The sequence below is a fragment of the Megalops cyprinoides genome, chromosome 20, assembly GCF_013368585.1.
Source record: "Megalops cyprinoides isolate fMegCyp1 chromosome 20, fMegCyp1.pri, whole genome shotgun sequence".
In the NCBI taxonomy this organism is placed as follows: Eukaryota; Metazoa; Chordata; class Actinopteri; order Elopiformes; family Megalopidae; genus Megalops; species Megalops cyprinoides.
In genome coordinates this window covers 11888821-11905607 of record NC_050602.1, presented here as the reverse complement: position 1 = coordinate 11905607, position 16787 = coordinate 11888821, and the positions used below count along the sequence as shown (strand labels likewise).

Below are 16787 nucleotides of genomic sequence, written 5' to 3'. Positions count from 1 at the left end.
ACACCGGTCGTTCCTGGCGCTGCGCCAGACACACACCTTAATGGCTAACGCCGTTCTTTTGTGAGTTAAACAAACACATGGCCGATAATCATGTGGAGGAAATAAAAAACCAGCGCAAAAAGGTGTGGCGGTTTGCTGCTCAACATGCTGCAGGGATCTGTGGAACAGGTTGGGCCACAAAACCGTTTCAACAGACCTGAAACTCTGCGACTGAAATTAATTTAACTAATTTTTGAATCTGCATTATTACAGGACATAGAAACAGCAGCATCATGGCATATTCTGATACACTGAAAGAGAGAAACTCCATAACTCATCCAAGTAATTTTAGCATTGCTAAGCAGACACCCCAGGGCCTCACAGACAGCTTACAATTTTACATGCAACATTACGAGTTACAGATCGATCTTTCTTGAAGTCTAAGGTTAAAGGTTAAGTTTAGTGGTTTTTTACGGCAAAGACGAAAACAGAGGCTAATGAAAAGGAATGTTTGGCCAGCTGCCATCACATTCTAAACACTGAGAGAGAACAACAACAAAAAATCCTTGCTTTTTTCATGATTAAGACATTTTAAGATGAACAGACAGCTGCCAAAATCTGCATTTGTGTATCTGTATCTGCATCGTCGGGGTGCACACCCCCAGACATGCCCTCTTCATTGGATAAAAAGCTCCAGGTCAGCCCTGTGTGGGCAAACTCAAATGCCTGAGGGGTCTGTCTGACTTTGAGGCTCTGCTCTTATTTCCCAGGGAAACGCAAGCTGTTTAGAGTAGAGCAGCGAGAGGCCTGTGTCGAGAAGAATATGTTTCACAACGTCCGGCACTTTTATTTACTGTGGGTGTCCTTAAGAGGCAGCTTGCAACACTCACAGCTCTTAATACCTTCTGTAACACAATAGTTCCCACTGCTGCCTCTAACTCTGTCTGAAGCTAACCCAAAGTGAACATGACAAACTCTTCCTCCTTGCCATTGACTGTCACCTTAGAGAACCCAGGCACACAGCAGACATGCCCCGGTATGCAAACTATGCGGCCTGCCCTTTGAACTCATGACACGACTGGCAGCGTGCTCCTCTGGAAGCCCGGGCCTGACCCCTAGGGCAGGAGTAAACTGAAGTGAAGAAGTGCAGAAAATAAAGACGCCGACACGCTGGCTGATTCAAAACTGACACGAGGGAAGCAATTGCAGCAGAGCAAAGGCATCCCGTACAGTGAGGCCTTCTCCTCGAGGAGCTGCCAGGCCTGTGGGAATTCGGCCGGAAAGAGTGCGCTTTGGCCCGGCCCGACAGTTTCAACTCCAGCCGAGCAGGATTGGGGGTTTGAATCCGTGCCAAAACTGGGAGGCGTACCTGTCAAACCAGCATGCCTACTGTAAGTCTGGCGCCAAAAATACCTATTGAATGAGAACGATGTGAGTCACAAGGTATCACTGCTTCCTTCTCAGAGGACCATGTGCATCCGTTAATGAAGAAAGCTTCAGGTCTACCGCACACTGTCGAGTGCGGGGATCAATGGTATGGGATGGCAGTGATGTGGCCACGTGGGTCTCAAACCCTTGAATGCTCGGCCTGGTACTGTAACCATTGCACTCTATGGTGTCCACCAATTCACACCTGTGTTTATGAGACTGCCAATGCTTGACCACTTCAAGAGGCTAAGGGAAGATACAAAGTGAAAAATCTGGATTTTGTGCCTGATAGTTCGGGCTACCAACAACAACCTGTCTAAGATTTAGTATATAGATAACCTACACATGCTTAATTAAAAACGCGATATATTTATAGATAGTATCTCCTACGTACCAACACCACAGCATGTGAATTTTTTTTGACATTAATATTCGATGTACAGTAGAAATAATGTGTTGTTACGCACACAACTTCAAGTTGTGGATAATGATGCTCATGGACTTTGGTCACTATCCGAGATGACATACATCAAACCGAAGAGGGGAGAAGACCCCCCCCCCCTTTCACTAGCACTCAGCAGTGGCGCTTTCGATCTCTTTCCTAAATTATATATAACACATGCGCACGACTCCACTACGCTGATCGTTCGTCTTAAGTACCTCACCGATGTCACTGACATTTCTGTATAGCACATAGCTAACAATCTATTTACTTTGCATATTTATGGGTCGTGCGGTTAGCCGGTTCAATGTGCAGTTATATTCATCGAGGGGGAAAAAACGAGATATTTCTCCATAGGCCACACACTTTCTCATACCTTGCTAGCAGTAAGAAACACACCAAACGGCAGCGGGCTATACACTACACCGAGGGAATGTGGCAGTGTGTCAACGATATAATCAGACGACGGCAGTACTGACCGGGTTTGCTGACTTGCTACATTGTTATCGGAATATGTTATCACTCGAGAATAAAGGAGGGTAAGAACGCAAAGTTGTAATTGTCTGCCAAAGGTACGGCCGATGGCCGAGATAAGAAGGAGACACTTCATCGATAAAGGGCCTTTACAGATAGTAGCAGGCATGCTCCCTCATCCATTATCTTAATTAAATTAGCTAGTAGCACTACAGCAAGCAAGATGCCTCCATAACAACATCGCGGCACATCTGCATGACCACCACTGCACTGGCTAACGTTACCGCAAGCAAATGCAAAGAACAGGAAAATGCACACTCACCTTGCTGTAAAGCTACTCCCGTACAATGGCAGCTTCAATGTACATACAAAATAAAACAGAGGCAGCTCGCTGATTATCGGTACGTTTAAAAATCAACTTAAAAATGAAGCTAACTCGCTACATATCTATTGCATTAAAATTCCAGTCTTCTTATTGGTCTGATAATACTACCCATCGCTAGGAGCCCGGAAGTGACTGGGGAACACCATCGAAACGGGGCGGTTCTTCGGCCTGTGATTGGGCTCCTCGAGGTGGCGCGTGCTGAGGGCTGGTCACTGATGTCACGGAGTGGAAGTGCGGGGTTACTCGCGGTCAAAGCCGAGCTTGCAGTAGGCTAGTGTTCTTAAAATTGTTGGGAGGTTGTAGGTGGTAGCTGATGGTATTTAACAACAGGTGTGCTTTGGGGACCGTGAAGAATTCAGTTAGAGGTGAAAGAATGGGAAAGGGCGGAGAAATTGCGTGCAGTTACGCTGCTAGTTGTGCACGAGGTTGCACTGATGCTGGCAGCACCACTGTGGGTTAAACGCCAGGTATTTCTTTGGAACAGAAATTAAATATATCGATAAAGAGAAAAACACATGCATCATGAAAATGTATTGTATTCACATTCAACAATTTACTTATTAGGGACGTAATCAGGTTAGAAATACAAAGAAGAAATGTTGCTTTAAAAAGTACAGAGAGAGAGTGTAATGCAGATTTGTGCGTAGAGGCAGTGCCAGGTGGTTGATGTCACCACAGACAGAATGTTTCATGTGACCGTGACCACACCACAAACATCACCATGCCAGTCTGCCATAACCATTCCCACAAAAGTCTCACAAAATGCATCCCGTCCTACAAAAACAGGAAACCCTGTAACTTGACTGTTCATTCAGAAACACGACAGGAACCTAACAGAACAGAACAAAACTAAAAAATATATCGAATGTAGGCTAATATTCTAAGACACAAAACGGTTCTCTTTCCGTGCGACAATTTTAGCAGCAATCATTGCCACATACTGTAGGGCTAGACCATAAGAGTCACATGACAGAGAATGCAGAGACATCCCCGTCGATCTTTCCTTTCCGGTTCCTTCTCAAATCATTCTCAGATCCTTTTCTTACATGCGGGAAAAAAACAGCGCACGTCGGCGATGTTTTCACCACGTAAACTAGGCTACCACAATGCAAAGGCAAGGCTGTGCGAAGACGTGTTAAGTACCCGTAGTAACCCGGCAGACTGTGGGAAACAACTGGAGTGCAGTGTTTGAGAATGTAGGTGTGGTGCCTGGCAAGATCTCCACCGAATCATACTTGTAAAAGCAATAACTATCAGCGATATATGATGAGAGCTGTGACCTATTTTCTTACAATGCTTCACTACCCGCCGCACTGCAAGCGTTCTGAATGACATACGCCGACTAAGGAAAAAGGAACTCATAAGAGGCATTCACATCTTTGCACCGTCTCTACTGGATCTCGAACTTCTCTTCGAGCCGGACCGTGACCCGTTCGATTTAATAAGCGAGATTTGGTATTTTCACACAGAATCGGCAAGAGTAGCCCAATGGCAAACCGTCAGATGTGTCGAACAGAACATCTTTAATGCTGGAAAGAACTTTTGACGGACCCCAGTTAAGGGTCACCAGAAGGTTCTACCCAAGCTTACAAGAGATTCCACCACAAAACAGCTCAGATGTGAATCGCATTCATGAGCAGTTGCTACAACAAATTGCTAACAGGGATTCCAGTTTATTTGTAGGGCTGGTAGGAATTTCAATAAAAAATTGGTGGAAACGCTGCAGTGCACTTTTGGGGTGCCTGTTAACGAGTTGACTGTCTAATTTGACAACTGACATGAATCCAAAAAGAAAATGATTATATAAAACAATTGGCATGTCTCATTTGCAAAGGTGGAAAACTCCACTGTATTTGTTCCACCCATGCAGTGAACCATATGATTTCACTAATTACTTCCCCTTCTGGCTGAAAAGGTGTTGAAAATCAAAGTAAGTGGAACAAATACTGGAAGCAGGGCTACCTCCACTTTCTACACACCGAGTTTTCCACCTCTGCTCTTTAAATGAAAAGATGACATCTCATACTGCTACCTTTACATGGCTTGAAGGTCGTTGCATCTCACCTAAAGAAAACGTATATGATGCCAAATGGCAGGTTCGTACTACTCTAAAATACATTAGCGGAAGTGCACGTGTTATCTTGCAGCTACATGAACAGACATCTTCAATGACGTCAATTTCTGCTTATTTTTTATGTACGAAAAAAAAAATCACACATGCAGCAGATCAAACAGACAGATATTAGATAACGAACACAAAACAACCAACGCAAAATAATCCACCCTCAATCAGTGGTTGTTAGAACGGTTAGATGAGGGATTATCTACCCTACTGAACAACTGCGCCGCTGGTGTAGTGGTATCATGCAAGATTCCCATTCTTGCGACCCGGGTTCGATTCCCGGGCGGCGCACTGCTTTTTCTCGTCCCCCTCCACACGAACCCCATTTAATTACTGTAGCACTCAACGAAAAAAAGGGGTTGCTATAATTATAACACAACCAAGTAAAATAAACAAAATGAAACAACAAAACACTATTTGTCAGGACTCTGTATCCAGTTCGATTCAGTTGATTCAGTCGTGGTGCTAGTCCCTTTAGTGTCATGTACTATGGTTATAACTACGTTTGAAGTACAGCCTAGTGGATTTTGACACGATGGGCCGTGCAATCGAACTAGACTCGACTTACTTCGTCTGGTCATGTGAAGTCAGTGACGTCTAAATCTCTCCCCATACAAAATTTATTGCTTTGGTATTGGATTTCTCCCCTAGAGGGCGGCCTTCGTCTTTATGAATGAAAAACTCTGTGTGCACTGAAGCATTTAGCGTGTCTTCCCTTCTTTCCCCACTAGGTGGAGGACACGACCCTTCTCCAAAGCAGATTATGCCAGCGCTCTAATTTATTTTGGTTTGATTGACCTCTTACCTTAACACTGCTCTTTATTTGAATAAATACGTATATTCATATCTTTAGTCTCACATATATTCTTTGCGAACCAGATATGCTGTCACACAAGGGATTGTACAAAAATGAAAAAAGGAAACTTGTTTGTTCAACTTATTTTTGTCGATGTCTAGCCCTTGAACAAATCTGGTACACCCGTTCCAATTAAATAGAATTAATTGTTGAATTTCTTGCCATAGGCTTATTGAGCAGCTAATTATTTGTAAGGTGAATATATGTTTGCATTACTAATTTGTTTACGAGACTCAAATGAAAATAAATAACGTATACTTCTGTTACAGCAAATGTATTTCCAATAACGCCATATCTGTGGCAGCAAATCTGACAGCAGATATTCATGTAGAGTTGGGGATCAGGGCTCATTTAACAGCTAAAAAAAATTAATACATGGAGAGGTTGACTGGAATGAAAACCAGCACACACAGTGGTTTTGCAGGACCATACCTGAGACCACTGGATTACAATGCCAAGAAGTATAGCACATCACATGTAACAGAATAGAGATGTCAGCATACAATATTGCATAGATTACACATAACCCCTTTGCTCTTCATAAAATGACTAAGCAGACTTCACCATTACGTACTAAAAGCCAGGGGGATACTGGGACCTACAACCACTGTTTTCGGCAGTGCCCTTTGATTTCAAGATTGTGGAGTAAAATAGCACAGGAGCTGAGTAGCATCTTCAGTGTTAAAATCGATAAAGACCTAGGGCTTTTCATATCAAACCCGCTCCCTAAGGAGGTGACTATGAGCAGAGCACAAGCCAAACTATCTGACAAATTACTACTCCTGGTTGGGGGATGTACATTGAAAGAATTCATATTAGACAGGCTTCCCACTCACACACAGTGGTAAAAAGAGGTCTTAAAATTTTGCCATTCGAAAGGTTAACAGCTTCCTGCATGCCAATGACAGTCTCTTTGTAAAGATGTGTACCCCCATACTACATTACCTACCGACAGACATGGTGGAAATTGTACTGAAAGGAAGACGTGCCTTAGAATAGAACTACAACATAGACCTGAGGAAACAGAAAAAAATGGGTGGAGAGTACACCTCCCCTCCTTCTCTCTCATTCTCCCCCTTTCTGTCCCTTTTTCGGGGGTATTTTGCCATTTAGGAAATTGTATTTGTTTGCTGTGCTTCTTTAGTTGCCTTTTTAAAATCTGTTTGGATGTAGATAGATGTATGGTTGTGCATATACTGTACATGGACATATATGGGTGAGTGGCTATGCTAATGTATGTGTATATTTATATATGTATCTATGGCATATATGTTCATTTCTGTAAACATCTATTTTTGTATATATATGTGGGTATGAGTGGGGTGGTGATGGGGAGGGATTTAGAACTTAGAAGAACACAATAACAAATCTGTAATGAACTGTTCTGCTTGTTGCCTCATGTTGTCTGTATTATTTATATTAGATTGTTTTGGATGGCTGAAAAGGCACTGCCTTGTTTTATGATTATATTATATTATATTAGTGTGGAGTGTGATATTCTAAACACAATTTGACCTACAGTGCAACAGCTTCATTTGGGCTTCGTAAAAGAGTGAGGATGTCAAAAAAAAACTATGCGGGCAAGCTATTGATCAGCTCCTTTTGACAGGACAGGCCAAGAGCGTAACGGAGAGAGCAGATCTGCTGCAGTGTGATGGCAAATCGCTGCAAGGTCACAGAGAGGACAAACAGCTGCAGGATTCTGGGGCTACAGATTCATCAGTGAGGTCGATCGATGAGCCTGCATTCCCTGAAGGAGCTGGAGTTTCCCCTCAGCATACCCCTCTCGCAGAGTAAGAGCCCGCAGTGAGTGTCTCTCAGAGAGAGAGAGAGGGAGAAAGAGAGAGGAGAGAACAGAACGAGAGAAAGAAGAGAAGGAGATGGAGATAGGGAGCAAGAGTTACCAGTGATATTTAGCTTCCTTTGATATTGTGCTAATATATATTTTCCTTTGTTTGACAAGTGTGTGCTTTTACAAAAGAAATGTGCCTGTGTTTGCCTTGCCAATAAAGCAAATTGAAAATGAAAATAATTGTGTGTGTGTGTGACAGAGAGAGAGAGAGAGAGAGAGAGAGAGAGAGAGAAGGAGAGAGAAAAGGAGACATTAGAGAAACAGAACGAGAGAAGTGAAACAAACAAAATGGGATCAACAAGGTAGAGTATAAGGAGGTGAAGGGGAGACAGGGAGAAAAGGCGGGGGAAGGAAAGGAGCAGACAAGGTTATGGGCAGAAATAGAGAGGGGTGACAACATGTGTGTGAGAGAGAGGAGAGAAAGTGATACCCACAGCACAGTGCAGCTCTTTGGAAGGGTGCCATGGGGACAGTGTTGCCATGGGCACAGTGTTACCCTGGTCCTGATGCTGGTAATGGGAAGGTGATGATTGTGTTGGTGAGTCATGTCTTTTGCAGCCAGTCAGCTCAAAATAGAAGTGAGGATGCAGTAGGCTCAGCATGGGTACTGCTACCAGACACACTGAGGGCGGTAGTCAGAACATGTTCAGTGTTATTATCTATGGCCTCCTCACACAGCTCTGTGTGTGTGTGTTAGTGTATGTGTGTTTTGTGCATGTGTTTTGTGTATATGCACATGTTCAGTGCTTTCATCTGAAGCCTTTTCTCACACCTCAGGAATGTGTGCGTGTGTATGTCTGTTTTGTGTGTATGCACAGGTCCAGTGCTTTCATCAGCTGACTCCTCGCATAGCTCAGGGTGTGTGTGTTTTGTGTGAGTGCACGTGTGTAGGAGGACCTAAGACTAAAATGACAGGGCGGCAAAAGAGAAAACGTTGGCTGTGACCCCAGAGCCCCTGATTATGTCGGCAGAGCTCTCAGTGAGAAGGGAGCCTGCACGCTTTTTGAAGGGGGCCATGTGTCTGACAGAACTGGACCAGCTGCCTCTGCCCCACACATCCCCAGAGATCTCACCCCTCAGGCCTCTGCCGACCCACCTGTTTGAACCCCCCCCCCCCAAACCTCACCTCATCACAAAGTCCATGCACAAAGTCATGTTCCTCTCTCCTATTAGTTCACCCTGACTTTCAGCGACCGGATGAGGAAGCAGATTTGGAGAGGAGACTGGAAATTGGTTTGCATTCATGTGGTCATGTGGTCACACGGTCACGCTAATCTGTGAGCCCGTGGTGCTCAGGGCTCGTCCTCAGAGGAGGGTCATCTCTGTGAGACGCAGGGTCTCTGAGGGGGCAGGCAGTGTGAGAGACAGAGGCACTTTCATCTCAGCGGTAATATCTATGTCCAATCCAGTAATTATAGGGAGCATGCTCAAGCTGTTTCAATCCCATTTGAGGGCGATTTTTCAAAGTGACCCGTGCAAATCAAACAGTGGCCTTGAATAGTCATATTGCATAATGGCCGCTCTTGGCTCTGAAATAGGCTAAATATATGAAGCATTGAGCAGCATTTTGGCAATGCGCCAACCCTGAGGAGGCGTTTGCCTTTCGTTGTTTTTGTACCGCTGTGGTAACCACGGCCAGCTTTAGAAGATTGGAGAAATGATTTCTTTAGTAAAAGGATTCTCTTGCAGGAATCCTCCTGCAACGCATCCTCTAGGAATGCATGATAATGAGGGTTTAGGATTGGGGGTTGGGGGTGTGGGAGTGGTTGGGGGGCTCAGTGGAAGCTGTGAGTCTTAACCCTGTTTGAGGGCTGAATGTTCTTTCAAGAATAAATGGAGAAATGTGGACCCACACAAGCACCCACAATCAGATATGCACACATGCACACACATGCACATGCATACACAAATACATGTGTACACAGATGCATTCCCTCTCTCTCACACACATACACACACACACACACACACACACAGGTATAGACAGCATATACACTGGCACACAAAAACATGTAGATGGACAGACACAAACACAATTAACCACACAGACACATACATAGATGTGACATGAAGAAGCATGTGAACGTACACTCGGCTGTTACAATATCTTGTCTTGCTCATTCACCTTTTTGCTTAACATGAGGTAAAAAACAGGAAAAACAAATGCCTCATGATAGCTAATGCCTAGCGATGTGCTCTAACAGGGCTGCTTTGGAGTGCAGTTGGGCTTGAAATGTGTTAAAAAGGGGGGGGGGGGCTGTTGAGTGGATTAGGAAACAATAGGATCCTTCTCTGTCATCAAAGAGAATCCTCTTCTCATCTGTGGCGCGGCGGCAGGTTTTTCTGTTTCGGGTGAAGTGGGGTGGGAAGGGGGGTGCAGATTTCAAAGGTAATCTTTAACTTTAAGCCCTGCGGTCCCACTGAAATGAAAACCCTGCTCCAGACACCTTGTCTCTGCCCTGCCACAGGAGTCTGTCCGCTCTCTTTGTCCTTTGTTTCTGGTTCGGTAGCGGTGGCGTTTAGTGGCCTTATTTATTGCCGTGGTGACCGAGTGAGGGCGTTCGCCTGCGAGGGGGGACGGAGGCGGGGGGGGGGGGGGGGGGATTGGTCCCCTCCATCTTTTGAATGGGGGCAGCTTTAACTCCCTGGGCTTGCTCTTTCCATGCTGAAGTGGGCCACAGAACAAACAGTAGCAAAGAGGTGATTCACTGTGTGGAATCTTCAGATGGAATGATTCAATGATTTAGTCTGACCAATAAAGTGTTGAAGCATGGACTGCTCTGCTCTGTACTTGATTAATGACATCGGGCTCTTCCTGTGTGATAGCCCTCTGTCACATGTTTGTTTTGGCCCTGTCTGTTCCTACATGCTGGTCCAACGTGGACCAGTACCACAGTCCAATGTTCAGATGAGCACAACTGCCACAGAAATCCAACAGAACCAACTACTGCTGACTGCTGATAATGGAATGGAAAAGTCTGTTCGACATAATTGAATATAAATATAAATGGGATATATAGAACATGTAACTTTAAATTTATTTTATGTCTAATAGTCAGTGTTTACTGAAACTAATCATCTAAGTAAAATTAAAATCAATGAAAGAAATACATTTTAGAGAACTCACTGCAGTCCCCTGTAGTTTTTGCTAAATCCTTGCGTATGTCAGTGAATTTGTTTACCTTGCAGTGTATCGTCATGGCAACCGTCTTGACAATCCCTGTCTCTAGGACAGGAAACCCCTCCATTGTAGGTACATTATTAGCTGTTCTCTCACATAATTAGATTATGAAGAATGACCTCGATTACCTAAACATACAGACAGAAACAAATACAGAGACACATGCTTTTGCAATAAAAAAATGAAAATACAGGTCACATAACAATATTACCTTATGTAGAATTTTTCATATATAACTACCTAACACATCTAATCTATTTACTGTTTCTGACAAATAATTGAGTTACTACACCTTCTTCAAGATACAACAGAAATGTCCAGCTGGGAATTTAAATTCAAGAGTCTTCCCCCTTGCAAAATATATTATATGAGGTTATATTTATAGAGCACTCTGTGGCAGGCTTCAGATCAATAATAAACACTTAGAAAGGATACACCCTGTGAACCCCTTATATGAATTGCTGAGTAGATGACCTGAAATATATATTGATGCAGCACCATTTAAAACATCATCAACCTGCAATTACTGATAAATCACTACAGAATCACTGACTTGTAATGATGCATGATAGACTGACTTTGACGGCTCTTTGTTATACATGTCTAATTAAATGCATCCCTACTAGCTTGTTAATTATTGAGAGACACCCATTTCTGGTAAGTGTTTGTCTCCACCTGATCCTCAGCAGGAAATACAGCATTCCCAGAAGCCTCTGTGCAGCTGGGGTCAATGGGTGAACAAGACATCATCATGGAGGAGAATATTTCACTGTGGCAATGAACAGCTTCTGACTGAACGCAAGAAGTAATGGATTTGTGGGAAAATATTCCATTACCACCATACTTTAGTGCCTGGTTCTCAGGTTCACAACTACTACCTCTATACACTACTTAGCTGTTATGGTCATTTTCACTCATCTCATGACATGTAACCAATGAAACACTCTCAGTCTTACTACAGCTGGAGATGCAGAATCATGTAGAGTTTGATTTTTTTTTTTTTTTGTATAGCAGATGTCCTTATCCACGTATGAAGCTATGAAGCTCCACTTACATGAGAACCTGGCTCAATTGCACACTGGCAATGATTTAAACAGGATTTTAACCTGCAGTCTCCCAGTTTAAAAACCATTCTCTGTAAGCAGTACTCCACATTATAGTCTCAGCTGCAATGTCTTTTATTAAAAACAAAGAGGTTCAGACCTTATTACTCTATACACAGCAGAAGGCAACAAACAGACACACAGAGAATTAAGTTGAGCGTGAAAGCTGAGTGAAAAGTTATTGAGTTCAGAGGACTGAATGATATTAATCCTCCTTGTTAAGAGGAATATGACCTTTAAGCTGGTGATTCCTTTTGCACCTGCTCCCGCTCCTTGCCTCTGAACAGAGTTGCCACAGAGACAGAAGAGGAGGACCTTGACTGGTCCCTGTGGCGTATTACACCAGACACAAAGAGCAGGACCAGTGCCACACAGTATCTTAGCATTGTGGGAGTCAATCATAACTTCATCCACAGCAACTGACTGGCAAGTCAAAGCAGACAGAGGTGTTGAAACCTGCTCAGTTCCCCTCTCTCTGTATGGCAGGTATGTTTAACTGTCTGCCTGTGTGCACTGCCAGTCCAAAGTGTTAACAATTCTGTCATTTTCTTGGCTCACTAATATAACCTCGCTTAAGAGCTTAATGCCATTTTTATAGCATAAGTGTTTTTTTTTATCACCACTTATCTGTGCCACTACGGCAGGTAACTGGGTATTTCTCACTGTCTATGGAAAGCGGGAGGATGTTTGTGCTCATATCACCTGAGAACTTCAATGAGTGTTGCAACCTCAATGTGTTCCTTATCAGCTGGATTGTGTGTCACGCCCTCTGGGGCAGAGCAAGGAAAAGGACCGTGTAACATGCCATTCACCTTTTTTTTTCAAGACACATTCTGCAATATGCACTGTAAATATGCCATCACTTCAATAATTCACTTGCTTTGCATACACCTTGTTTGACATTGACAGCTTATGATTTTATAAAGCTGGTTATTTACTTGGGCAAATATGTATTTCGCTCGGTGGCTCTGACAGCAAGGATTCAAACAACTGACCTATAAACAGTTCTTTTGCCCCACTGCCAGGCCCAAAAGATGTATATTTGTCACCATCAAACTAGAGTCTTCAGGTATGTTGCATAAGCATAGAGAGAGGCTGCACTGTGATCCCTCTCCCTCTACAGCCCTGCAACCTGTCTCTGAGCATGCAGCTTCTCTGGGGCCTCTCTGTGAACCAGAACCCCAGAGCTTTCAAGGAGGTATTTTAAGCTTGGAGGGTATATTTAATTAATGCCTACTGTGGGGGTGGGCAGGAGTGCTGATGTCACCCTCAGTCCCTCTTCATTGGTGTTATTGAAAAGAGCAGAAGATTGTGGCTAAATTGCAGATTGTCACTTAGATTCATAGATGCAGCAAGAGGAAACTGTAGAGGATAATGGTGATGACCATTGTCATTTGGGCTTTTTGTAACATTTCACAGCAGCAGTAAGCTGAGGTGGCTTACACAGGAGTCCCATCTGGGAAGGTGCTTGTGTTGCTCTGAATGCAAATTCAGTTTGCTGATCTTTACAGTAAAAGTACTGGCTGACGTAGTGAGCTCAGGTCAATAAGAGTCACCAGCATGGACAGGACACTCTGTGAGTGCGGGATTACAGCTCTCATTTGGGGACAAGATGCAGTATACTTGCATTGTGGGCCCTGCATGAATAGTGACAGTGTACTGACAAGGGCAGTGACTCAGAGACAACAGAAAAGGACAGAGTTCATATTGTTATACTTATGACCTTTAACCCTTTAACACCAGAGGCCAAGCGGGCAACACACCAAGTTAAACAAAAAAATTAACTGCGCATCATTTGGTGGGGAGAGGCCTATACATTTTTACAACTTCAGATAGATTTGACAGCAAAGACAAAAAAACCTTTTCTCTCTCATCTCATTGATGGCCAGTGGGCTCTAACTACTGGAAAAAATGCATTTAGTACGTTTCGCCTTAGAGGGTTTGATCTGTGTGATAAAAAGGAAAAGCCCTCAGATCAAATAATGTTACTTCTTTCATGTCATGTGACATCTAAGAAAATCCAGGAGATGCTTTCAAATGTGCCTTGAGATGGGGTGACTTGACTTTTTGTAGTATGTAGTAAAACTGAATAGGAGAAAATACAAATGACCAGGCCTTGACCTCGCCTTGATTTATTTCAAGGAGAGAATGAGAACACAGTTCCTCAGAATTTTTCATTGAGGGAATGATAGGTGGTATGCATCCTAGCCAGGATAATATTGTATCATGTGCCTTCCTCTCATTCTCACGTGCCTGACATCAGAGAGCATTTCAAAGAATACAGGAGGCACTGTTACACAGGTAAACAAACATCATACAAGCTACTATAAGTTAATTCATTATTACTATTATTATTTTTACTGGAGTGATACAATTAAGAATAATATCTAAGGGTATGACCCAGGATACAAACCTGCAACTCCCTGCTATAAAACATCACAATATCCTAAATGTTTTGGGACTTATTGCTTATGATGTACTGTTGTACTGGATCTGTGTGCTTCCCTGCATTTAAAAAGAAACTAGGCAAAGGCTGACCATATCTGCCATCTGATCTAAAACGCAGCCTTCTTTCATATTTCAAGCTAGAAAGTAATCATTCTGGCATTTTCAGGACTGCCTCATGATTTGTGTTTTGTTGGATTACAACTGTAAGTGATGTAACCGGCTAACCAGCCTTTGTGACCTACATTATTACATTACTGTCATAGAGCAGGTGCTGTCATCCAGAGTGACTTACATAGGTTATAATTTTATCCATTCATACAGCAGTATACCTACTGAGGCATTTGTTAGTTTCCCAAGGGTACAGCAGTTCCCCAACAGGGAATCATACCAGCAACCTTTCAGTTGCTAACGCTGCTCGTAACCCCTACACCACACCGCTGCCCCATGTATGTATTTGATGCATTTGTATAATGTATTTAAACCTTGAATCCCGTCAGCCAAAGTTAGCTTGCAAGTGTTCGACAGACTAACAGTTTAGCTGATGAATTGAGTGAAAACAATGTACTTACTTACTGTAAGTGAGCGAACATGAACAATAGAAATACTGAAAGCGGGTAAAGTATTTTGTGTTGTACAGTTTTACACTGAGCTAGCAAGCCAATCCACAGAACTTTTGCTATCTTTCGTGTGGTACATGGAAATACAATGTATGAGATCGTGTTACATCGTAACAAGTAAAGTGTATAAAGCGTTGGCCGTGTCCCAATTCTATTACTAACAACGCGCTTTTTTCTAACTCTAGACAAATTCCGCTTTCTAACCAGATGCATATAATTCAGATTCTGTTTAGTTCCAGCTTTTAAAACAAACCACAAATTTTAGACACATTACGTTGACGTCTAATAAAAACCACGGAATCATTCGGTCTGATGGGAGTCACTGTTTCGTGATCGTGTGCGAGAAACGTTCATTCATCCGGAAAATACTCTAGTTGTCTCGTCTCTCAGATTTCAGCACCGCTGTGGCCGGACAGCGCCCATAATCTCGAACGGGAAAAATTTGCATTAACGAAAGAGCAGAAAGCTGTTTAAACAGAGGAATGTTTTCGCAGAGGTGAGAATAATTTCAGAGCTTGACGCTATGATACAAAGTTTCAACTGGGTGTGGGTCTTCTTCTCATCTACCACAAGCCAGGCTGCTGCCGGAGATATTCTGTGATTCTCAGATAAATTGACTGCGTAGGTACAGTCATGCAATCCCGTTAAAAACTATTTAGACGGCATTTTCTATTTGAAACAGTATTACTAGTTCTGGACAAAAACTTAAATGTAATCGTGCCATATAAGGCTATTTTCTACATTTCAATGTCTAGAACCTAAAGTCATATTGTGTTGTTTTTGACCGAGATTTCATCTCCTGTTGCACGGTGGTCGTAATCTTATTATACTTGCGTCTGAGACGTGCGCCTCCGCGACCTGCCCTGTCCTCAGATCATTGTCTGAGCGTCTTTGCTTCCGGATTCGTTTCCCCGTTTTTTAAACTACAACCACGGGCAAGCAAAGGGGCTTCGGCGGAGGAAACGACAGCACGGGACTGTTTCTCCGCTCCGTGTAACTGTCAGTTAGGCTCTTTCTTCGTCATCCTCTCGCAAGAAGACAAAAATAAACTTGGCATTAAAAACAACGGCATTACATCGCCATATTTCTATTCCGAGGATTACCGTCTTATTACTAACAGTAAGATTACATTGTCGAAGGGAGACAGAAGACGGCGGTCTGCGCTTTACCACAAGTGGAGATTTTACAGTAATGTAGATGGCACAGCGGGGGCGTTCGTCAACCTACAGACCGAGACCGTTAGATTTACACTGTAGAGGTCTTATCTGCGAGCGCCCAAGCAGCGGAAAATGAAATGGCAGAGGCGAATTTAGCAGCGCGCGGAGGCGATGGGGTGGCGACAGCTATTTTCCCTTATGAGGAATATGAATGCAAAATTTGTTACAATTATTATGACCTGGACCGCCGCGCGCCCAAGATTTTGGAATGCTTGCACACATTCTGCGAGGAGTGCCTGAATACTCTCCACCTCCGGGAGGATCGACCATGGCGCATAGGCTGTCCGCTATGTCGTCACCGGACACCAGTGCCGGAATACCGGATACAAAACCTTCCCAACAACACCAACGTCATACAGGCGTTCCCTCTCTATATTGAAGCGGACCCCCTTCCCCAGGACAGCTTGCCCCCCTACCCTCCGCCGCTTCACCCGGCACTAACTGCCCTCCGCCGCGAAGAAGCGACCGGAGCGGCAGCAGGAGCGTCTCCAAACCAGGCAACCCAGTCTGTCCCTGTGTCCGTTGCTACCACGGCTTCCTATGACTCCGCACCCTACGAGAGCTGTCAAAATTGCAAGCGGGTAGCGCTCACTACGTGCTGCGTATTCGCGATCTTCGGCCTCCTGTCCATGATCGTGCTTCTGTTCATTGGCCTTATATTCATGCACAACTTCAAGATATAG

The 16787-nt window shown here is 43.7% G+C and overlaps 2 protein-coding genes and 1 non-coding gene across 3 annotated transcripts in view; 2 read left to right on the top strand and 1 right to left on the bottom strand.

Moving 5' to 3' along the window:
• LOC118795559 (long-chain-fatty-acid--CoA ligase 3-like) overlaps positions 1–2805 on the bottom strand; it is a 21458-nt gene extending 18653 nt beyond the window's left edge. Inside the window, exon 1 of the mRNA XM_036554130.1 lies at positions 2646–2805. The gene's annotated coding sequence lies outside the window, so the exon portion shown is untranslated. The remainder of the gene's footprint in view (positions 1–2645) is intronic.
• Positions 1–16787, top strand: part of LOC118796095 (E3 ubiquitin-protein ligase RNF152-like) — a 17466-nt gene extending 679 nt beyond the window's left edge. Inside the window, exon 2 of the mRNA XM_036554926.1 lies at positions 16144–16787. Within this exon, the coding sequence (XP_036410819.1) occupies positions 16144–16787 (644 nt within the window). The remainder of the gene's footprint in view (positions 1–16143) is intronic.
• trnag-ccc lies at positions 5051–5121 on the top strand. The gene has a single exon. It is a non-coding gene; the product is annotated as a tRNA-Gly (tRNA).